This window comes from Macrosteles quadrilineatus, unplaced genomic scaffold, assembly GCF_028750875.1.
Source record: "Macrosteles quadrilineatus isolate MER2022 unplaced genomic scaffold, UCM_ALF_1.0 Scaffold_4__1_contigs__length_99947679, whole genome shotgun sequence".
Lineage (NCBI taxonomy): Eukaryota > Metazoa > Arthropoda > Insecta > Hemiptera > Cicadellidae > Macrosteles > Macrosteles quadrilineatus.
The window spans coordinates 68,084,900-68,109,764 of NW_026542597.1; the positions used below are offsets into that span (position 1 = coordinate 68,084,900).

Sequence of the window (24,865 nt, forward strand, 5' to 3'; positions counted from 1 at the left end):
CCTTGCTGTTTGTCGCTCGCCTTGCCTCTGCAGGATGAGGGCCCTGGTTGTCGCCGTACTCGTCGCAGTTGTCGCGCCTGCGCTTCCTGCCCCTGCCAAACTCCGTGAGTACTTTTAAAATATTGTAGGACTTCAATATGTTTATTATTATTATTATTTATTATTATATATTTATGTATACAACAAATAAAATAAATAGTTTGCAAATATCGTGATTGGTGTGACCAATGTGGTGTTGGTTTAGTGTCCCGGAATTCTCCGAGAGAGGGATAATTTAGAGCTTCGACAAATACACAATCAATTTGGAGGGTTTTAAAACTTTTTTTTTACAAGACATTGTGGTGTTTTCATTCAAAATGTCAACTGCATATACAATAAACGTTAACAAAAAAGTTAATGGTCAGTAGTGGCAATATGATGGTCCTATGACACTTTAGGCACGTTTTCCCCATAAGAATAACATGGTGAGCTTTTTTTGACCACTTTTTTAAAAATCCAGCTCTTGGCCAATACAAGCCTATATAAATGTTCAATACCATTGTACAACTCCATTACTATTTCAAATCCACATCTATTCACATGTATATTCTCAAAATCGATCGAGGTTTGTACGCGAACTCGTGCGCGCTCCCGGCTCACGGCGTGCTCCCTTGGACATCCTTAGTGGAAATCCATGAGTTCTGGCTACTTGGGAACCCAAGCCATTTGACATACAATAAATCACCCTTTCTCCTAATTACCTTTTCTACTAAATACATGTCTTTATACTTGGTCTTTAACAACTCCTCTGTATAGAATCCTCCTCTGATTATATTACCATTTTCATCTTTCAAGATATAAGTCACAGGCTTTGTATTCTTTACTTCTGCTATTGTAAATAGTTCCCCTGTCCAATTCGGGGTATATCCTTTACTAAAAACATGTTTATACTTGGAAATTCTCACACTATCACCTACCTTATATCTTGGCTTTTTAACTTGCACTACTTTAGAAGTCAATCTCTCATGCACATATTTACTGTTCTTAATATTCACTTGGTTAGGCTTCATTCCTATAGATCTATGCACCTTATTATTATATTTTCGAATTAACTTTGGAAGTAAATCCAACCATTTATAACTCCCCTGAGCACTAAATTCCCTATATAACCAATTCTTTAAAGTTCTCTGAAACCTCTCTACAATTAATTGCAGACTTAGTTGTAAAAATGTGTGATAGTGATTAATATTTAACTTTTTCATTAGTTTGCTAAAATATTGATTAAAAAATTCTTTTCCATTGTCAGATTGAATGTTTTTAACCCCCTTTGGTAGAATGGTTTTAATGGCTTCTGTAACTACCAACCCTGTCTTATTTTTTAGCAGAGCAGCATAAGCTTTTTTAGAAAATGTATCTATTAAAGTTAAAATATATCCATTGCCAGATTTTTTAACACTTTGCTATATCTTAAATAGTTTTTGAGATACAGTATTTTAAAACAATATTATAAACTTAAAAATGTCAAATGTGCAAAAATGCCAAAAAAGTCTGGACTTTGAAAATTTTCATGATAACTGTTATTTGTACCCATATAAAATAATGTTAAAATTGTTTTTGAATTTTTGATTTTTTTATGTTGTAATATTGTTTTAAAATACTGTATCTCAAGCAGTTTTCGAGATATAAGCATTTTAAAACAATATTATGGGCTTAAACAATTTTAGGTGAGTAAACATGTCAAAAACTATGAATAAGAAAGTTCTATCTTTTGATGATGACGAGAGGCTTATTCTGGAAGATGACATTAATACTCTTGCTCTTAGTAATTATAAAATTGATCAAACATAAATCTATAATTGCAATTATTATTTAGCCTTTCAGTAGTGGTAATATGATGGTATGACCCCACTTTAGGCGTTTTTCCCCATAAGAATAACATGGGGATCATTTTTTGGCCACCAATTCCAAAAATCCTGATCTTTGCCCACATATCCCTATATAATTGTCAAACCTTATTTCTTACTTATTCCCCATAAATATATTCGATATCAAGCTAAAACAGCTATTTCTTACATTTATTGACCATTACAGGTGTAAATGTAAAGTAGTGGCGAACTAGCAAAGAGACCCCACTTTAAGCACGTTGTCTATTATGAAAAAGCCATATTTAGTTTTATCCAAACTTTAGAGGAAGAGATCGCTAAATTGGTTAAATGAAACGTCATTACCAACATGCTTGTGATACACATGTTTTAAAACTTAAATCGTCTTGTTTGGATAATATTAAGAAATTTACATTATCACATAAATGTTTGTGTACTTTGCTGCAAGATTTACACAAGTAAAAACAGTCAATATTTTTATGTCGACCTTTTGACAAAAATGGTGTAATATTTGGACTATTCATGTCATCAAATACAACAACTTACTGTGACTGTGATGTGAATGTTTGTGTACTTGTGTACTTCATCACACAAATTTCACACTATTTTCACAAATGTCACATGAATTGTGAATTTCACTGTGATTGTGATGTGAATTCGTGTGTACTTTATCACACACTTTTCACACAACTTTTATAAATTTCACACAAATTTTACACAATTTGTGAAATTGTAACAAAGATTTCACATGAATTGTGAATTTCACTGTGACTGTGATGTGAATTCGTGTGTACTTTATCACACATATTTCACGCAATTTTTATAAATTTCACACAATTTGACACAATTTTCACACGATTTGACACAAATTATGTAAAATTTGTGTCAAATCGTGTGAAAATTGTGTCAAATTGTGTGAAATTTATAAAAATTGCGTGAAATATGTGTGATAAAGTACACACGAATTCACATCACAGTCACAGTGAAATTCACAATTCATGTGAAATCTTTGTTACAATTTCACAAATTGTGTAAAATTTGTGTGAAATTTATAAAAGTTGTGTGAAAAGTGTGTGATAAAGTACACACGAATTCACATCACAATCACAGTGAAATTCACAATTCATGTGACATTTGTGAAAATAGTGTGAAATTTGTGTGATGAAGTACACAAGTACACAAACATTCACATCAAAGTCACAGTAAGTTGTTGTATTTGATGACATGAATAGTCCAAATATTACACCATTTTTGTCAAAAGGTCGACATAAAAATATTGACTGTTTTTACTTGTGTAAATCTTGCAGCAAAGTACACAAACATTTATGTGATAATGTAAATTTCTTAATATTATCCAAACAAGACGATTTAAGTTTTAAAACATGTGTATCACAAGCATGTTGGTAATGACGTTTCATTTAACCAATTTAGCGATCTCTTCCTCTAAAGTTTGGATAAAACTAAATATGGCTTTTTCATAATAGACAACGTGCTTAAAGTGGGGTCTCTTTGCTAGTTCGCCACTACTTTACATTTACACCTGTAATGGTCAATAAATGTAAGAAATAGCTGTTTTAGCTTGATATCGAATATATTTATGGGGAATAAGTAAGAAATAAGGTTTGACAATTATATAGGGATATGTGGGCAAAGATCAGGATTTTTGGAATTGGTGGCCAAAAAATGATCCCCATGTTATTCTTATGGGGAAAAACGCCTAAAGTGGGGTCATACCATCATATTACCACTACTGAAAGGCTAAATAATAATTGCAATTATAGATTTATGTTTGATCAATTTTATAATTACTAAGAGCAAGAGTATTAATGTCATCTTCCAGAATAAGCCTCTCGTCATCATCAAAAGATAGAACTTTCTTATTCATAGTTTTTGACATGTTTACTCACCTAAAATTGTTTAAGCCCATAATATTGTTTTAAAATGCTTATATCTCGAAAACTGCTTGAGATACAGTATTTTAAAACAATATTACAACATAAAAAAATCAAAAATTCAAAAACAATTTTAACATTATTTTATATGGGTACAAATAACAGTTATCATGAAAATTTTCAAAGTCCAGACTTTTTTGGCATTTTTGCACATTTGACATTTTTAAGTTTATAATATTGTTTTAAAATACTGTATCTCAAAAACTATTTAAGATATAGCAAAGTGTTAAAAAATCTGGCAATGGATATATTTTAACTTTAATAGATACATTTTCTAAAAAAGCTTATGCTGCTCTGCTAAAAAATAAGACAGGGTTGGTAGTTACAGAAGCCATTAAAACCATTCTACCAAAGGGGGTTAAAAACATTCAATCTGACAATGGAAAAGAATTTTTTAATCAATATTTTAGCAAACTAATGAAAAAGTTAAATATTAATCACTATCACACATTTTTACAACTAAGTCTGCAATTAATTGTAGAGAGGTTTCAGAGAACTTTAAAGAATTGGTTATATAGGGAATTTAGTGCTCAGGGGAGTTATAAATGGTTGGATTTACTTCCAAAGTTAATTCGAAAATATAATAATAAGGTGCATAGATCTATAGGAATGAAGCCTAACCAAGTGAATATTAAGAACAGTAAATATGTGCATGAGAGATTGACTTCTAAAGTAGTGCAAGTTAAAAAGCCAAGATATAAGGTAGGTGATAGTGTGAGAATTTCCAAGTATAAACATGTTTTTAGTAAAGGATATACCCCGAATTGGACAGGGGAACTATTTACAATAGCAGAAGTAAAGAATACAAAGCCTGTGACTTATATCTTGAAAGATGAAAATGGTAATATAATCAGAGGAGGATTCTATACAGAGGAGTTGTTAAAGACCAAGTATAAAGACATGTATTTAGTAGAAAAGGTAATTAGGAGAAAGGGTGATTTATTGTATGTCAAATGGCTTGGGTTCCCAAGTAGCCAGAACTCATGGATTTCCACTAAGGATGTCCAAGGGAGCACGCCGTGAGCCGGGAGCGCGCACGAGTTCGCGTACAAACCTCGATCGATTTTGAGAATATACATGTGAATAGATGTGGATTTGAAATAGTAATGGAGTTGTACAATGGTATTGAACATTTATATAGGCTTGTATTGGCCAAGAGCTGGATTTTTAAAAAAGTGGTCAAAAAAAGCTCACCATGTTATTCTTATGGGGAAAACGTGCCTAAAGTGTCATAGGACCATCATATTGCCACTACTATGGTCATAAATTGTATTATGTGTTGGGTTAATACTTTTGATAAGTGTTAAACAGTGATAATTTTAACCCCCCAAAATACAGATACTTAATACAAGGATGGTTTTCTCTCATTGAACCGTTAACCATTTCCACATAACAACAAAGTTTTACAATTGGGGTGTCACTTCACAGCGTATGACCATTTTACAGCTGATATAGTGCATCGGCGAATGCCAAATAGATTAACTTCCCATAACCTCTGATTCTTAAGTGATTGGTATTCAATAAATGGATATACGCCGAAAGTTATAAACACTCGGGTGGTAAAGTTAATTTAGTCTTATTCAGTGAAAATATTAAGATTTTTGAAATTCTAGTGTATTCTTAGTTTTATAGTGCCACTGGATCAAACTAGTACATGCCGTAGTCCTAAATTATACTTTCTATGTCATAGCCTAGTTTAAACCAATATCAAATGGGAAACCATTCTAAAAACAATATGAAATAAACTCAAGACTAACTGTATCAATTTTCAGATTTTTCGTATGGTCACTTCATCTTAATGTTTTAACATTTCAGGTTATTGTTCTTTTAAACACAAACATACCTATACAGTATGGTTTTATATGTTTTGCCCTAAATTATTCAATCGATTATATTTATATTGATTATACAATATTGATTATTTATTGATATTGGTTATTGATTATATTGATTGTATTATATTGATATTGACCTTTAACCTTCTACGGACAAGTAGTCGTCAATAGTTTTAAAGGTTTTTACTTGAACTGTTCTATCTGGCATTCGTAACGATGTGATATAAAGTTTTAAATATCGAAATACAATCCTAAATACTGTGGTTTAGTTTTTACTAAAGCTTTATTTTAGAGTAAAGTTTATTTATAGACAGTTCTATTGCGATTGGTTTATCACGAGTTAACCACACATAATGTACTGAAAGGGAATACATTTATTGTGTAAACAAACTTGTTTCCAGTATAATAAACTGTACATTATAAACTCACTAAAGAGAAGTAAATTTACTTCTCTGACCAGTAGATAGTTTGCAATTCGCATGTTTTTCATCCAAAGAGCAAGGAACACATAATGTCTTACCGAATATTAATGAGTTGAGATGTACTGTATCTTCAAAATACACACTGACGTTCTAGTTTTACTCCAATTAAATAACTAAGTTAACTTTTGAGATTCGTTAGACCACTGGGGACATTGCATTTTTATGGTACTAATTTTTGATATATTAATATCCAACCTTATCATTGCCCATTGAAATGGAAACGAAACAGGGCAGATTTTAACCCAAATATGAGTGAAGAGTGAGCGTATAATGTTATGGGTTTCCTTTTGTAGCTTTGTTACTGACTAACACCAAACTTGATCATTTAAAAGTTACTGAGCCAGATCATTTATAAGTCAAATGATCAAGGACAACTGTATCGAGTTGTGAACCATCAAACATGACTGACCAATCCAATGACTTCATCAGTAGACCTATTAAACTATATCTACTTACAAACCTTAAATGCGTGCTTAATCACTGCTCCTTTTCCGTTCATTCATGTTTGCAAGGCCTATAATCAGAAATGTGCTAATGTTCTTTTGCGCACTTGAACCTTTGTGACGGCCAAGGTTTGGCCAGGAGGTGAATCACCGATCAATCGCTTACATTTACATTGATTGATTCCTCTTGGAATGACATCAATGATATTCAATTGACGTAGTGACTAGTACCTTAGCAGATTTTAACATTTAGCTCGAGTTTTGAACGGTATTATGGTTGAAAATGAAAATGAAAATGAAAAATTCTTTATTTTACCAGGCAAAGTTACCACATGGCCTGACACTTAACCTCCCTCACTTAACCTCTCTTACACTTAACCTGACAAAAAATATACAGAAATAAAAAAAGAGATTTATTAATCTAATATAAATCTACATATTTAACATATAAAGAACAGATGAAACAAAAATGCAATTTTACAAATTAATAATAATTATGGTTATAAATTGGGTAAATTAATTTACAGTGATAGTTACTAAAATTAAATTAATTCACGTTTGGGTTGCAATAAATTCTGTTGCGTAACCAATTAAATTGGTGAAACTAATTGTTAACTCCTCCTATGTCCAACCCATGGGTAATTATTTTTAATTGTTAACTGCAAGTTATAAATTTCTCACATCAGTTTTGCAGTTCTTTGAATTTAACTTCGTTAACTCAACCTGGGCTGTGAGATAGAGTGGTTATGTAGTTCCATGTTATTCCTAAAGTAACTGGTTCAATCCAGTACCTTGATCGAAAAAATTGAGCACTCCTTGAAGGTCCAAAACTTAGACCAGTTCACTGATAATTCTGATCCTACACAGCTGGTTGAATAATCAATCAGTTCTCACAATGTTTGTACAAAGCACTAAGATTCTTGTTATACGGAAGAGAATATGACCAACAGGTACTAATGAAAAAGTTTGTAACTGTGCCAAAACCTCCTCAAGGACTTAAGACAGAAGCACAGTTTTAAACATGTTGTCTAAACTTTATCGTACGAGTGCCAAAATTTCGAGAGTAGTTGAAATAAATCTCTTCACACAACTTAACTGTTAGTTTATTAACAGGGTGGCGTCGTCCTGTAATCCAGTTACTAGGAGGTTGTGAATTGTGAATATTTATAGGCATGCACTGTGGATGCGACTCCCTGGTGTAACGTCCGCACGAGTGAGTACTACGACTATCCACAGTACTATCCTGAAAATTAGACCAATTCGTATATACCAAGGCAAAAATGTGGTTCGGATTCCACTATAAACTGTAGGTCCCTTTAGTTGCCATTAGCTGTATGGGCTATTAATTAACATCTGCGTTTAAGGAATAAGTCGGCCTTAGTCACTAACAAGACAACAAGATCGCACCACTCATCCTACACTCATCTCCACTCATACTTGGCTTAAAATACCTACTTTGTAGGTCACCATTTCATTTAAAAAGTATTTAAAACGTAAAATTCCATCAAAATTGGCAAGTTTGACGGATGTATCGTCTGCCAGTAATGAAGGTCGAGTTCCAAGGTTCGTGTAAACGTGAGTGGCATGCTAATGCACTGGTGTAATCAAGGTCATATACCTAACTGATACCGTATACCTGTACTGGCCTACCTGCTTCCGGGTATAGCGACACTTGCCCTGTGGAAGCTGTTGGATATTTACCTACTGTACAAAAAACGACAAAAACTTACAGATCAATCAGTTACACCAATGGATTAACAAATATATGTGGTATTTGATAGCACGTGGCATTTGTTATAAATGTTCTAATAGAGGACTGTATTAAATATATTTACTGTCGTACCTTACTTGAATTATAGATTTCGTTATGATACGAATGCGTCATAATCAAATGAATAACTGAAAAAAAACTACTAGTTTTACGATCAAAAGTATTTTGATTTAGCGAATTTACGTAGATCAAAAGTTAAGTTAAAATTGTGTCCAACAGTTTTAGGTGGGTTTACATCATCATTAACAATGAAAATGTTGATAGCATACGTTAAAGTTTTTCAGTAACGTTTCTTACAGCTAAAATGAAATATTGAAATAGTCTATGAAATAGTGTAAAGAATATCCAAAAGTCATCAAAGTACACTTTTCGAGATTCTCAGTCTCTTACAAATTGATTATTTCCATGTCTTTCACAATATTCAGTTATAGAACTAAAAATAAACTATTATGCAAACGGAAGCAAATAAACACTTTACATGATCATAAACCCTCTACATGGTCGATTAGTGAATAAACGTGACAGTCTCAGTAAGGTGGAAGTTGACAACTGGTTCCCGTTGAAATAAGAACCAGTTTCAAGGATGTCTTCATTCTGCGTCAGCTTTATACAATATTGTAGTGTGACGTTGGTTCTGACGTCACGAGATAGAGCTTATCAATAACATCGGAACAGAAAAACAGACAAAGTTCAAGATTGGCAAGGAAATGAGAATTCACCTTTCAGAGAAATGCAACATTTAAATTTTCAGGCTTAAGGCCAACTGCTTTCAAAATAGTAAGTTTGGGAACGAGAAAATGTTCTACAGAAAATGGAACTACTGTATTAGGAACTTTGGTGTCCAATGTGTCCAATGACAGGATTGGGATAGTTATCGTATTTTTATGTTAAACATATAAAACTTGCCAGAAGCTGTATTGTGAATAAGACATAATCTTCTTGTTTGAATCCTTTTAGAGTACATTTTGGAAACTCAATATGATTGTTAATTACGAGTCCAAGATTAACAAATTTAAAACAGGGTTGGGTTGATAAAGCCTAGTGTTTAGTATCTTGGGGTTAAGTATGAAAGGGGTGGGTTCCATCCCAAATTTTTAGCGTTTTAGCGAATTTCCCTATTTTTCCTTCTTTTTATTCGGTGTACAATTAATTATAACACATGTCCACATTAATGTACCATAATCTTCATGTCTTTTGACAGTGATTTCAGTATAACAAGAAATGAAAAGTGACATAATGCAATTTGCAGAGAAAACTTGAAAACTACATAATATTTACTAGATTTTTGTCTGCAATTTTTCGTTAAGTTAACGGTTTTCGTGAAATTTGGCATCAAATATTTTAAATGGCTGCTATTTTAAAACGGTTAATGATTTTTTTTTATTTTAGACAAAAATAAGTCTTAATAAGATAAACATTTTTGCAAAATCTCAACGCTGTATCTCAAACCGTTTAGGAATTATTATTTTTTTGTAAAAAATACATAAATACAGACAGTCGGAAAACTAGGCACCACAGACCCATGTTCCTGTGGTAAAATGTGTTTGTCTTGACCTAAGCAATAACGCTATATACATATGTACAGAGAGTTACGGGACACTCTGTACATGATAGTATCCTGAAAAATCAAACCACGCCATTAGCTTATAATTTTACCAATACATAAAACAAGTCATACTAGACTATTTTTTTAATTCCTACTATCTTTTGGAGTAGAAGTAAATTCGTAATAAAAACAAAAAATATCAAAAAGTCTCTCTTTGTTTCAGCACATTATATGAAACCATGCCGAAAAAATGACCCCAAGTTGAACGAGTGTGCGCTCAAGCATGGCAAGGAGGCGCTTCCATTTATTATACAAGGTAAGTAACACTTTGTCCTTAAGGAATTGACACAGAAATGACACTTAGGGGCGGTTTGGGAGCTCGGTATTAGCGCTAGTCCGCGACTAAATCCGGATATTTCCGGTATTTTAGGCTGCCGCCTCGAAAACGGGTTTGTGAGCTCGGGATCAGTAAGGCGCGCGCCTAACTTGTGCAGGGATAATCTCGCGCCTAAATATTGTTGGTTTGGGAGTCAAGTAGACTTAGGCGCCAGCCTAAGAGATAGTCTCGGTGGGTTTGGGAGACCAATTTCGGGACTAAGAGATATGTTTTCGTCATAAAAATCAGTGAGTTTAGTCCCCAACTTTAGTCCTGCCAGGGGGCAGGTCTAAGTCGACATCATGCCGGTATTAGCTCATTAGCAAGTTAATTGTTTACATATAAACTAAAAGAATGTTATATTGGAATTCGTTATTAAATTCTGAACATTTTCATTACTCTCAAAGTATATTTGATAAAACTTTTTTTTTAGTTTTCTGTTGTTCAAAATAAAACGAAAATCTTGCAGAAAGCTAAATTTAACGAAAGATTATTTGGTTTTTGTTTTTACTGTTAACTGCAATACAAATATGGACCCTAAATAGAATTTCTTTCAACTGAGAGTTTGGCTATAACACCCGTACCTTAATTATAAATATTTTATTAGTAAGAAAATAATTAGCAACCACATGCATACCCCCATTCACCCCCTACGAAAGAGTGAAGAGATAGTAAACAAAACATAAAAAACTGCAAATAGCTCACAGTCATAATCGTTATCTTTTAATTGCGTTGTGATAGAGCTCAGTTCAGTGTCATTGACCAAGTGCTAGTTACATCAAAATGGAGTACCTAGATTATTTGGAGTATAAGAAAATATATACAGTATATCAATAACCCGCCAAAGAAAACCTGCAGACTAAGTGAATTTCCAAATAACCTAATAGAGCTTTCAATTAAATTTATTTAAATAACTTTAGGTTTAACAAGCACCTGAAACTACCTACGGTGTAGGTATACTGCTACAGGGAGGGTAATAAAGTGTGTTTTTAACAAAATATTAACAGCTTTATAAAAAATAAATAAATTTGCCAAGTTTCATAAAAATATATCCATAAACGACCACACTAGAACAGTTAACTTAACTTATTCTCCATAAGAATCACATGGGAATTTAAAATTTACAATTTTACCAATAGTCTCTGTAGCCAATAACCGTACAAAACATTTTAAGATATTAATTTGTTTTTTATACTCTTTAAAATACTCTTTACTCTTTAAATTACTCTTTAAAATATTTTAAAGACAAAGATTTATGGTATAGGGGTTAAAATTGAGAAAAAAACTATTTTTATCCTATACAACTCCGGGTTCCCTTGGTCTGATCATGCTGGTTCGCGAACTCATTAAGGAGAATCGCGCCTTTCAACTCCGAGATTGGATCAGTTAAGTGGCAAAAGGAAAAAGCTCAAGCAGGAAAGAGAAATGTTTAAAAGAGACATCCTAACTTTTAAGGGAAACACATAAAAGCATTTTTTTAACGCCATGTTTAGTGGTCAAAATACAAACAGCTCATTTGTCATATTACCTTCACTTGTGTCTTGTATCTGTTCGTTTTGGGTGAGGTAGACTATGTACAGTGTAATAAAGCTGAAAGATATATTTCTGTTTTCAATATTTTAATTCCCTATTTTGCCAATTTCCATTACTAATCTTTTTTCCTGGTTTAACCATATAACATGTATTTTCTCTAAAGTTTAACACCCATACATCATTATACAAGAAAAATATACACTACAATTGCATTAAATTACTGTTTTTGTTTTATAAGATGTTATTCTTTTACCTCTAAGTATATGCCAAACACGATTTTAAGGGGCAGAAGTATTATACTAACCATTCAATTAAAAGGTTTTGTAAAATAGTAATTAAATTATTCGTCGAAATTTGGATCTTCAATTTAGTCGTTAGAGTCAAAATCATACAGCGCCAGTACGATGAAAAATCTATATAGACATTTTATGACAACTAAGGTCGTCTGTTGTTAACTTTCACACAAACACTTTCATGCCAAATTTTATCAAAATAAGACAAAAATTACTCAAGTTATCACGTTTATGGACGTATATGTAATACATTTATATATAGGCTATACATATATAAAATTTTGAACGAACAGTGTTTTTGGCCTCTAGGGACATAAAAATGGAAAAGTTTATCGGTCCCGGAACTAAGTGCTACCTACGGTAATAGATACTTCCCTAGGAAAATTAGATAAAAGAGTGTCATGTAAAAAAAGATTTTAAATTGACAACAATTTTTTCTAAGTACTGTATTAAAACATTTTTTTTACATTTACCTCGGCTTCACACAATCATAACCTCCGCAATTACTTTTTATTATTTTTTGTCAATACCCCTATATTATACTGGGAAATTACTGTTTAATTTTGAAGCTTTTTATTGCATGAAACCGAGTTTCCGATGTTAATCCTGTTGCTCTGTACGTATTTATAAGGCGTAGTACTTAAAAGACAAATAGTAGTACTTAAGGACAACTGATTAAATAATAATAAATCGTAAAGTGAAAATAAAGTTAGATCTTAAAAGAATTTAATATAAACAATTACGGTTCTTCAGTCATTGGGATGTAAAACAACGATCTTACAAAACTACATTTTTGCAATGGTACAATGCAGAAACACACACCATAGTCTACTAATTAGCCACCATTGATATACCAAGATAAAATTGTATCCATCTTCAATAAGTGTTTATCTTTTGTTGTTGTCAACGGTAACGGGTTCTGCAATGGCCGTTGCCAACGTCAAAACCTGAATTCCCCGCGATTCCCTGTCCATCTAGCCGCGCTGCAACTTAGGCGCGACTATACTTGATCTACGACCATTTCAACTTAGGCGCGAGCTCCCAAGCCTGGTTTCTGGTCCGGGGACTAAAGTTAGGCGCGTCCAACACTAGGCGCGTACTAGCTGGGCTCGAGCTCCCAAACCGCCCCTTAAGGAATCTTCTGACAAATGAAGAAGAATATATTTCCAGGAAGACCGATCATTACGTTTCAATGAATACTCTCATTACCAACGATCAGTGACGCTAGTTTGGCTTTTCCTGTGCATATTCTCACTGAAACTACTGTACTTTAGCTGTCACATAAATAGCAGTTTATCTTGATATTTCCTTGTCAAAGGCTTAGGACGTAGTGGCAGTTATAGTTTGAAAGTGCATACATACTTACTAGTTAAACTTTTTTTCAGCCAATCCCTAGAATCTCTTATAGTTTCTGAAGAGTTTATTAAATCTGGTAAAGTACAGTTAGTTACCAAAATAAAGTAGGTTTCGTAGTAAAAAAGTGGAACATAAACTGACCATGAAAATTTAGGCAAAATTAGCTAAGAGGTTAAAAATAGGGCTTGAAAATAAATAAGAGTAGAAGAATCTCAGCTTTAAAATATCAAATCGAGTAAGAAGAAAATACGTGTTTAAAGAATTTTTTTGTTTAGTACAATGTTCGTCTCATGACAGGGAGCAAGCTGGTCTAGTGGTAGAGTGCAAGGCTTCAGTTTTGAAGGTCACGGGCTCAAATCCCTCCAGTCACAAATAGATTTTGTCTATGTGATTTTATACCGTGGCCCTCTAGGCTTAGCCTGTGTAAAACGGTTCAGGGCTAAAGTCTAGTGTCCTAGGATGTGAAGGTGTCACAAACAATTCTCATAACTAAATCACATTATTCCCTAAGCTAACCTCAAATACCCCCGCCGCAGCAAACCTGCCGACTAAGCGAATTTCCATTTGTCTGAATTGATTTTCAGTTAAATATATTTTAATAACATTAGGTTTAACAAGTACCTACAGGGCCGGATCTAGGAACCGCGAAACCCCGCAATGCGGGGGGGCCCAAGCCCTTAGGGGGCCCAAAGAGCTCGTAAAAATTAAAATTATTTTAATGCATATAAACATAATTGAATAGGACGGCAAGTTTAGTTTTGACAGACAAATAAATATTGTCAACATCAAAGCTAAAGTTATAATTATTAAGTAAATTTAGACTTGTGATTTTACTCTTCGACAACTCGGGACCTCGCCCTAGCTAGACAGTTCAATCTCGCCACTTTCAGTCAGTCCATACTCAGTCAGCTCAGTCCAGTCAGCACGTCAGCTGCATGGCGAGCTTCACAGATCCACTGTGCTGTAACAGTCCGATCGGACCGAGCGACGTGGACGACGAAGTGTCAACTAGCACTAGCACTCACTCTCACATCAGTTGAGCTGAACCTGAACATTGAACAATAAGTCATAAGTCTGTCGTCGTACAGGAGGGACTTACTTGTGCTTGTACTAATCTTTGTAGCGTTATCTAATGACCTAATTCGAAGGCGTTTGGGACTCCGTCCAAACAGTAGTTTAAACTATTGCCACGACAATCGCTGGGTGCAGCGAGCGATCTCAATAATCTGTCAACGCAATTATTTAGAGATCAGTCAAAATAGTGAATACTACTGTAGTTTTGTGAGGTTATGTTTATCGTGGCGTGCCGGCGTGCCGCCGGTATTCTATAGTTATTAAATTAAATAATTAATTAATATACACAGTTGTACCTGTACCTCTGTTTCTTTTCGTTATAAGTGTAGTTAAGTGCGAATTAATGAACAATGAATTAGGTGAAAACATTTCTACGAAGTATGCCAGTGGTGAGGTTGTAAGTTTTGAATAGAGAGTTGAGTTAAAGCTGCTAGCTAGGCCCGCCAAAACCTGATTTAGTTTATAACCCAATCTCAAAAGTCATGCAAGAGTAGAAAAGGATTTTCTAGAAATTAGATGAAAACTAAAAATTAAAACTAGGTTTAAAAAGTGCAAATTAAATTATGAAATAGAAACCACAATAGTTGTTAGTTATTACAATTAGTTGTTATGTTTTGCAATATCTATTCATATTTTAATATAGGCCTAGTTCTATTAGGATAATAAATCTGATCTATTAAATAAATTGGTAAAAGGTAAAAACTATTTAAAAAATATACTTTACTCTACTCTACTTATGTCTACTTGCTCGTGACAAACAACAGGTGAAATGGGAGTTTTTGGACTATTATTGGACACAGTTTTAGGCGTTAAAAATTGCTTTAGAAAGTCACCAAACGGCTATAAAAATGTGCAATTTTTCCGGGGGGGGACCCCCGGACCCCCCTTTTATCAAGGGGGGTGCTCCACACCCCCCAAACCCCCCGGAGCCCCGTACGCAGCTGTAGGGGCCCTTGGAGGACTTTTGCAGGGGGGCCCATATTTTGTAGATCCGGCCCTGAGTACCTAGGTTTGCTGCTACAAGGAAACTGATAAAGTGTGTTTTTGAGTAAAATATTGATAGCTTAGTACAAAATAAATAAATTTGCCAAGTTTGATCAAAATATATCCATAAACAAGCAAACTACAACATTTGACAAGATTCTCCATAAGAATAACATGGGAATTTTAAATTTACAATTTTTTTTAAATTTTCTCCGTTACTAATGATCGAACAAAAATACTTTTATATACTAAATTATTTGTTTTTTTAAGCTCTTTAAAAAGGTCTAAGGAGAAATCGGGAAATTTTGTGTTTTGAGGGTCAAAAGTGAGAAAAACCAATTTTTACCCCATAAAACCCCCCGTAAAGCCCGGTTCCCATGGTCCGATCGTGCTGGTTCGCGAACTCATTCAAGTTTATCCCGCTTTACACTTTTAAACCAAATTTCATCAAAATCGGACAAAAAATACTCAAGTTATCGCGTTCACGGACGTATATATATATATATGTCTATATATATATATATATATATATATATACATATATAAAAATTTGAACGAATGGTGTTTTTGGCCTCTGGGGACATTAAAATGAAAAAGTAAATCGGTCCCGGGTCTAGGTCTTACCGTGCCACCTACGGTAATAGCTACTTCCCTATAGGGAAATTCGCTAAAAGAGTCTGTTAAGCTATGAAGACAATGAACTGTCCCTATCAATGTGTATTAGCCAATGTTTATGTTGTAGCCATACTAATAATCAGCTGTTCTCTCAGGCGACCCAAAGTACGGCATCCCCAAGCTCGACCCCCTGGTCATAGACAGGATCGTGGTGGGGGACAGCAAGAGGCAAGGCAGCGGAGGTCTGGGGTTGGTCTTCACCTGTGAGAAGTGCAAGTTCCACGGTCTCAAGGGTGTGCAGGCGAAGGCTGTCAGGTAAGATGCCCTAGGAGACTAGACTAGAACAAACTATGATACTGTAGAAGTGGATGGGACACAGTAGGATAGGTTTGGTAGGAATACCTATTTTGTTATTAAGTACAAAACCTAAAAATGTTAAGTATTTAGGAAGTGATCTTCGGCCATTTTGGGGATCACTCCATCGTTGGGTGCGTAGTGGAATGGAATACGTGCCAGAAAGGTTCTCTAACATGATTAAGAGGTACCTGCTTTGTATTTTTTACGAGTTTTATCCCCAGATTTCACTCCTTGATAAAGTGTCAGGTTTACAATGTTAAGTATTGCTATTTATGTTTATTCACCACTTAATTACTACTATTTTATTAAGTACTTAACCCAAATCTTTGGCAGCCATAAGCCCATATTTTAATAACACGAAAGCATGGGTGCATCAGGTAACGAGATCTGCATCCGTATGCAATTTCCTACAATACAATTTCCTAAAATCCACACAACAAAAGATCACATAGATTACAAAAGATCGCTTCATAGGTTTCACAGGTTTAATGTGTCGTAACATAAGCATTGTTAACCTTTTTACTGCCTACTAAAAATATATTACAAACATGTTATGGTTAGCAGTAATCTTTAAGTATTTATAGTGTAAAATGTCTTTAACTTTTCTTAAGGCATTTTTAATACAAAAATCCAATCACCCATTTAAAATGACTGTTTTGTGCTTTGGGCACCTTAGCTTCATCAAAATTTATCTACAGTCCGTTAACTTTTTTTGGATTACCAGTCCACTTCTTTTTTGCTACACGTTTATATATAGGTACAGCTAATATTTCTGTTGTTTTGATTTAATTTTGTGTCTTTCATTTTTGGTTTGGCATTAATCGCCCTCAAAGCCAGTTTACAACCGAAGAACGCTTGCAAATGAAGATCGTCTACTAATTTAAATCTAACAAAAAACCACTAAGTGGTAACACTTCCCCCGCCAAGTCAGCAACCCAAAAAAGACAATAAATCACCACTTTTCCGCCAAGTAAAACAATGTAATGTATGTAAGTTTGGCAACTTGGCGGCAGACTTTTGCTTGTTTTTTTTTCATTAAAGTTACGTTGGTGGATAATTTCACAAATCAACTTCTCTAATTAATTAGTCCAACTAAGTATAATAATTTCGAGGTAATCAGTAAATATAAAACCATCACTATTATGATTTTATGAAATGTGACACAAATAAGGTCAAATTTTGTAAAATAAGTTCTCATCTAGCAATGTACTATTGGGAGAGATACTTGCTCAATGAAACTAATTTTATGGTATTTTTTAAAGTGATCAAGCAAAAGTCTGCCGCCAAGTGGCCAAACTTACATACATTACATTGTTTTACTTGGCGGAAAAGTGGTGATTTATTGTCTTTTTTGGGTTGCTGACTTGGCGGGGGAAGTGTTACCACTTAGTGGTTTTTTGTTAGATTGTATTTATTTTTGTAGAAAATTAACAGTTAAAATAAAAATCCTCTTTTCTCTTATATATAGACCAGGGCACAACTACACATAAAATGCATTGGTGTTACATAAGTGTTCCGATAATTAAACCCGTATATCTAAAGACTAGTGTAAATTGAGCCCTTATTAGAGAAGTAAAAATGTAATCAAACAGATTAGGTTTGTTAGAAATAGCATAAGGCAAAACAAATATTGAAAAACTCATTTTTATCCTAAATTTACATACCACTTTTTACATTCACTTTTTTGCTTGTTTAACATACGTAGACGGATTTTCCCGATTGTTTTATTTGTTTTAGTGTATCAAAACATCAAACTAACCTTATTTAGTTAAATAAATTTTGGCAATATTATGAAGAAACAATGTTAAAACTAACCTTAGTACTAGTACTAAGTTTCAAGTTCCTAGGTTTCATATGTTTTGATAAGTAGTATTAAACTGTTAAAAATGACGAGCTGCTGTACCAGTGTACCATCGGTACACTGCATTTTTCAATGGAAAGTATCGGGGAATATCACTGCTCTAAGTAATTTTATATAGTAAGTAGCTCAAATCATTCGGTATACCTGAAAAAAATACTTTATAAAAGTTTTAAAATAATTTTTCAGCTGATCCTATGAATTTCTCTAACATTTTAAATTAATTGAGATTTAATCGCAGCTGATCCTTCTTTTGTTTTGATTTTAATCCCATGTTATTTAAATGGGCCAAAATCGTACTTTGAGGGCTTGCCAAGGGTTTATGGGTCAACGCACCGACTTGTGACCCTCAAAAGGCACATCTACACGCTAAGGGCTTTCAAACAACATAAAAAACATTAAAATTGAGCCAGTGGTTTGGGCTGTAGGTCCGTCAACATTTAAGGAGAAGAAGGAGAACACGGAAAATTTGTGAATTTTCAAACTAGTTTTTCTTGGCTCAAACACAACCTTTTTTTAAATTCTTTTTTTTATTTTGCCAAGAATGATTGCTCCTATCCAGTGGATGAACAATTATTTTAATAGCTTTTGTTTCTTCAGAGCTATAGACGAGTAAAAAAGCCACTTTGTCACGTCATGTATATATACACTGCAGCAGCTGTGTACCGCTGGGGGACTTGGCGGGGCGGAACGCTGCCGCGTTCCTTAATTAAAATCACAAAACCCCTAAGAAAAACCACAATGGAAACTAATGTGTAAGGTAGACGCGATTAAATTAATTTAAAAAGAAGAGGTTACAAGGCCAACTTGAGATAATCCACAATGTTTCCCCTTGTGTGAAGCAGGTAGCTGCTAACACCGAGCAAGGACGTGTACAACAAGTGTTTTAGATTCAGCATATATCACTAGAAAGGCTATCTTGTTCGTAAACTACCTGTTGTTACGCAACTACGAGCGAGTTATCAGTTGGCTCAATCAAAGGGAAGTCTCATGTTATTACGATTGTGCGCGCTGTTTACAATCAGGAATTTATAAGTTCGTGTTTTTGCTGTATTTATTTATTTCCTAAATTTTTGCGGGTGTTAGTTGGTAAACTGGAATTGATATAGCCGAATTTGGATCGTAGGCGACGAAAGGCAAAGTAAAAAAGATTGTGGTTTGCTCAACCAGTTATTAGATAGCCACACTGGTGCAGCTCTACCGTATTTATATTACAAACACTTAAAGAACTCGTTTTGTAACACAATCTGATTATTTTTCGACCCATGTCCAACACCTTAATGCATGTTGTAAAACCAACTACCGTTTCAACAGTATAATGCAAAAGCCAAATTCATGATTGTAGTAATATTTTCCAATTATATTTCCGTGCATTGGTGGCGTGGATAATAGTTTGTCTAAAATATTTCGTCTCAAACCTTTAAAACCAAAATAGAATAATCAATATACGATTCATTGCTTGACGTTATGTGTAGTGGATACTGACACTAACAGTGTTCCCAAAATAAGAAATTTTCGTTTTCACAACATTCTACTTCAGCTATGTATTTATTATATTTATCATTCGTTATTAATTGGTGAAAAGGCTATAACGTAACATAGGCAATCAACCCATCCACAAATTATTGGCAATAACAGTCCAGCAAATAGTTTGATATATACCAACAAAAGTAGCCTTTAAGTAGTAGGTTATAGCGCTTGCATTTGAGGTAGCTGGTTTGACCCCTAGCGTAAATTGTTGTTTTCTATCAATTAAAGACGCTCAAAAATACAAAAGCCAGTCTTTGGATGGAAAAAAATCCGATTCGTACCATGATCTTACAAACTATGTGAAAATGATATACACATTTTTGTATTAATTGTGAAATATTCCCTAGACCCCTTGAGAATTGCTTTTTTATTATTTGTTATTTTTATCTTAAAATGTTTTGTCTCAGGGTTGACTTGAAGAAGCAGCACATAGAGTTGGAAGGCTCAGTACCCAAGCTGGACATCAAGGGCAAATACACGGCCAAAGGAAGAGTGCTCGTATTGCCCATAGAGGGTGCTGGGGACGCTGACCTCACGTTGCGTGAGTATAAAATATAATATTGACTTGTATCATAAAAGAACATATTAGTGGAAACATGTTAATTGATTCAAGCACCGGTCAGTAGCCTAAATATATTTATATTAGCTGACGTGACTTTGAAATGAATATACATTGGCGAATTGTGATTTGATTTTGATATCGAACATTTTAAACAGATACCAAAAAAATGTGGTGCGTTGTGCTTTGTTAAACCAATTAGGATTTTAGCTTGTGATTGGTACTGATAAGCCCCTGAGGGAGGGACATTTTGTTATTTTATTTATTTTCCCATTGGCAAGATCTAGAAAATATAGTTATTTGTTACCTTGTTTAATAGCCTTTGTTCTTGCAGGATTTTAGGTTCACAATATTATGTTATTCACTATATTTAAAATTTTTTGTTACTTCTGAGAGGTCTTTTCTCTTTTACCACTTAGTAATCATTTCCCTTTCAGTGCTCATTTTAAGGCCTAACACGCCGAAAATCAAACTCCCTCACTTAATATACGATCTGACTTATTTACTTTACAACCCACTACACAAATATTCAATTGCCCCCTCTTATGAATTATTTCCTACCTCACAGGCAACCTCAGCATAGTATACAGAACTGACTACGATCTCAAGAAGGGTAAAGATGGCAAGGACCACGCCAGAGTCAAGAACCCCAAAATTGACTTCAAAGCGGGCGGCTTTCACATCAAGCTGACCAACCTGTTTAAGGGAGACGAAAATCTAGGTACGTACTATGGTTTATTTTGTGCCTTACAATAGATTGCTGCCTTCATTGTAAATACAGTTATTTGTATAAATACGTTAAAATATGGATTAAAGTAATAAAGTGCAATTGGAAAAGGGATTTAGATTTTAGTAAAACATTTTAGGAAAAAGATTACACAGTTAACCTTTAAAACTTACTGTTTGATTGGATAGCCAACAAATTTATAAGGGTAAAGTCATATGCTATACCCAAACACAAACTATTCTTAAATGTAAAAAATGATTTAAAGTATTTTAACAATTTTGTTTTTCAAAAATCATTATTTGAGGGCGTCCAATACGGTTACATAGCATTACAACCGATCATCATTATTTTTGTTTTATTTTACAGTTTCGATGTAGTTTTAAAAAACCAACTCCGCTAAAGGTTTTTCAATGTCTGCACTGTAATTTAGTATTCATATTCTATATTTGAAGGATTTGATCGTATGGTCAGAAACAAAACCGTGTGACTATTTTGAGAATAGTTCACCTAAGTTATTAATGTAAATTTTGATGTTGAATGTCGTGTCGGAATAGAAAACTATAAAGTCGTATTTAAATATTTTACAATAATCTATGAGAAAATAATTACAGTGAGTTTAATTCTGTTTTGAGACTATACACTTAGAAATATAGGAGTGCTCCTGAACACCAGGTAAAATACTAACAGTACTTCCATATTTATAAATGTAGAGCTTAAGAGAGTAATAAAGAATATATACCAAACACATGCCCACAACCTTTTCAGCGTTTACCGACAACTCATATCCACTTTATAATAAGATCCGAACCTATGAACTGCGGCGTTGTCATGGCGACTCTTGGCTGTTACAGGTAACAACATGAACAACTTCCTCAACGAGAATTGGCGGGAAGTAATGGCAGAGTTTGGACCAGCTGTTGTGGAAGCTGTGTCCAGGATAGTGACGTTGGTGGTCAACAACATCGCTGAGAAAGTCGCCTATGACGACATACTCATCAAGTAGGCCACATCTACGTCATTGAATACTTGCCATACGTAAACATCTGGGATGAAATTGTTGGGACTATGATCAAAATTCCAGCAACTTCAGTCTTGATCTTTAAGACAAGTTTGTTCTGTAAATAAACTTATAGTGAAGGTTCAAATAAGAATTTAATTTTTAAGGTCATGTTTAATTAGTGGCTTACAAGAAACGACTCCTTAACACTAGAATTTTCACGAAATGTTTTACTAGTTAATAAAACATAATTGATTATTTCATTTTGTATTAATACAACATGAAAATGCAATCGTATTAAAATTAGCATATTATTGCTAAATTGGTAATTTTATTACAAGACCTTAAAACTTCTGTTTAAAAATGTTGAAGAAAAATTGGACATTTGTATATAGTTTTTTTTTTCAGACACTTTGGTTCTACATTAAATTAGAGTGATACGATACTATGGAATCTTAAATAAAAAAAAATAGTTTTTAGATATAACTTAAGTCATCTTTTTAGATTTTAATTTGTTATTGTTACGTAATAAATTATTTTCATTCATACAGTTAAGGTTTTATTGTGGTTTCCTTTCCCTAGACACATAACATTGAATTGACTGTCAATTTGTTATGCACTTCAAAATGTGGCCTGTAATGTTAGCAGTTTTTAACTCAAAAAAAATGTTAAGATGATTCTAAAGGAGACTTTTTAGGTGTCTCGAAGATATTTATTGGCCCACAATCAATTGGTAGGTAGGAAATGGATAAAAATTAATAAACTACAAAAATGTATTCTAAAAATGTTAAATAGTTATTTGTGTAACTAGTGGTGAAAGTGGCACTTTGCTGCACACGAGAGCAATGTTTACGCACGAGCCGCAGGCGAGTGTGGAATGATCTCGAGTGCAGCAAAGGCCTTTTTCACTCGTGTTACACATTATATTTTTCCTACAGTCACTATAAAGCATATAAATAATTAGTCTTTCAAACACTATGCAACACGTTTTTAGGTTCAGCTGGCAACACAAATGGTGCCTTAGAGAAAGTAGTACCCGCGGTCCATATCACTCCACTATTTTTCCTCGGCAAGAAATGTGCTCCGCGTTTTGAGAATATAGTTCCGTATGTTTTTGTAATTTGTAGTGGTTTCCGCGCCTAAAAAAATGCTTAAAAGGTATTTTCTTGTTTATTAAGATCGTAGGAAGGTTTTAAAAACGTTTAAAAGAAAAGTCCAGAAAGTTCAGAAATACCGAAACTATAAACACGAAATGGCAGGTTAAATCGTAATTATAATAGTCAATCAGCTGCTCATAGTATAATTATCTTTAAGTGTTGCCAACCTATTTCCAAGCGTACACGGATTACGTGCATAATGGAACCACGCTGTTTTGTGTTGTTTCGTTGGAATCCTGATGTGCGGCAAAGTATAAACCGTACGGCAAAGTATAAACCGTACGGCAAAGTATAAATATGCAGCAATTAGCAGCTTTCTGTACTATAAACAGTACAAGGAAGCCAACTTTGTCGGGTGACTGTAGGAAAAAAAAATTGTATGAATTATTAACTTTACTGGTATGTTTACATGTCTTGTTTGAAGATCACCTATTTACTCAGCCTAGGCAAGTGAAGAAATTAGTGATGTGCTACCGTGTAATGTTTTTTGAAAACTTTGCAACATGAAGAAATCCCAATCCAGAAACAAGGTAAGGTCAACTCCAGAAGGGCTTCGTGTTGTAAAAGTGAGAAAGGTTTTAATTTGAAGAGGAATTTCATTGAAAGTTGTCTAATACAGACGTTTATCGACTGCCTAAAAACATTGATAACCAAAACAAACTACAAAAAACAAACCAAACTACAACAAACAAACAAAAAGACAAATCAATAAGCAATCATAAATTAATTGCCTCTCTTTCTGAATATTCCAAGATACAATTTTTAAGCAACGAAGCATTCAAAAATGAAATCCATCGGTAGTTCGTTAATATTTTTATAGTATGTATCAATGATCTTCATTCTCCTTTTTGAAAACTTATTACTAGGTGTGAGGGTCAAAACTCTCTTATTTTGAAAATATTGTGTAAAACTACCTTAAAACTTTGGTAGTTTAAGTCTTGCACATTTCTTACAACTAATTGTAAGTTTGTTTAAGGTGTTATTAATACTAATACTGTAATACCACTAATTGTTAAACAGTGATTCTTGTGTTAAAGTCTTTCTAGTTTATGTAAAGTCACGTTATAGACCTCTAATGTGACGTCATACTAACTAGAAATACACATAGGAAATTTGACACATGGATATGGGTTTTTGTACCTGTATGTTATTAAATTGTTGCCCCTATTTTTTAATTACTTTTTAACTTTTAACGTTTTTTTCATCAAAAGATTTTTAGAATTTCGATCAAATAAAAGTATACTGACTGCTATTACTCAAATACAGATTTAACCTTATTAACAGTGCAATTAAATCTAATATCACCATCATATAGAACAGTGTTTTACTCGAATTATTCGTTGAAGGCAGTGTAAGTTTATTCAATTACCTATAACTGGTAAAGTAATGTTTCTATACAAAAAATCTCTGTTTTACAAAAATTATTCTATTTTTGTTTCGGGTTTGACATCTCAATAGTCAAAACCAAATGGGAAACGAAACATGTAATGTTATCATGTTAAACCACGTGATATCAACGAATTTAGAGTGAGAAGGCTTTTTAAGATTGAGCGTCGTT

The 24,865-nt window shown here is 33.6% G+C and overlaps 1 protein-coding gene across 1 annotated transcript; it reads left to right on the plus strand.

The window, feature by feature from the left end:
- The first annotated feature begins 10 nt into the window (after window positions 1-10).
- On the plus strand, window positions 11-22,160 carry LOC128992282 (protein takeout-like). Its single transcript, XM_054415774.1, has 6 exons — window positions 11-104; window positions 10,115-10,207; window positions 16,278-16,437; window positions 20,275-20,408; window positions 20,995-21,147; window positions 22,005-22,160. Exons 1-6 carry the CDS (start codon window positions 35-37, stop codon window positions 22,154-22,156), a joined length of 762 nt encoding a protein of 253 aa, XP_054271749.1. The 5' UTR covers window positions 11-34; the 3' UTR covers window positions 22,157-22,160.
- The last annotated feature ends 2,705 nt before the right edge of the window (window positions 22,161-24,865 follow it).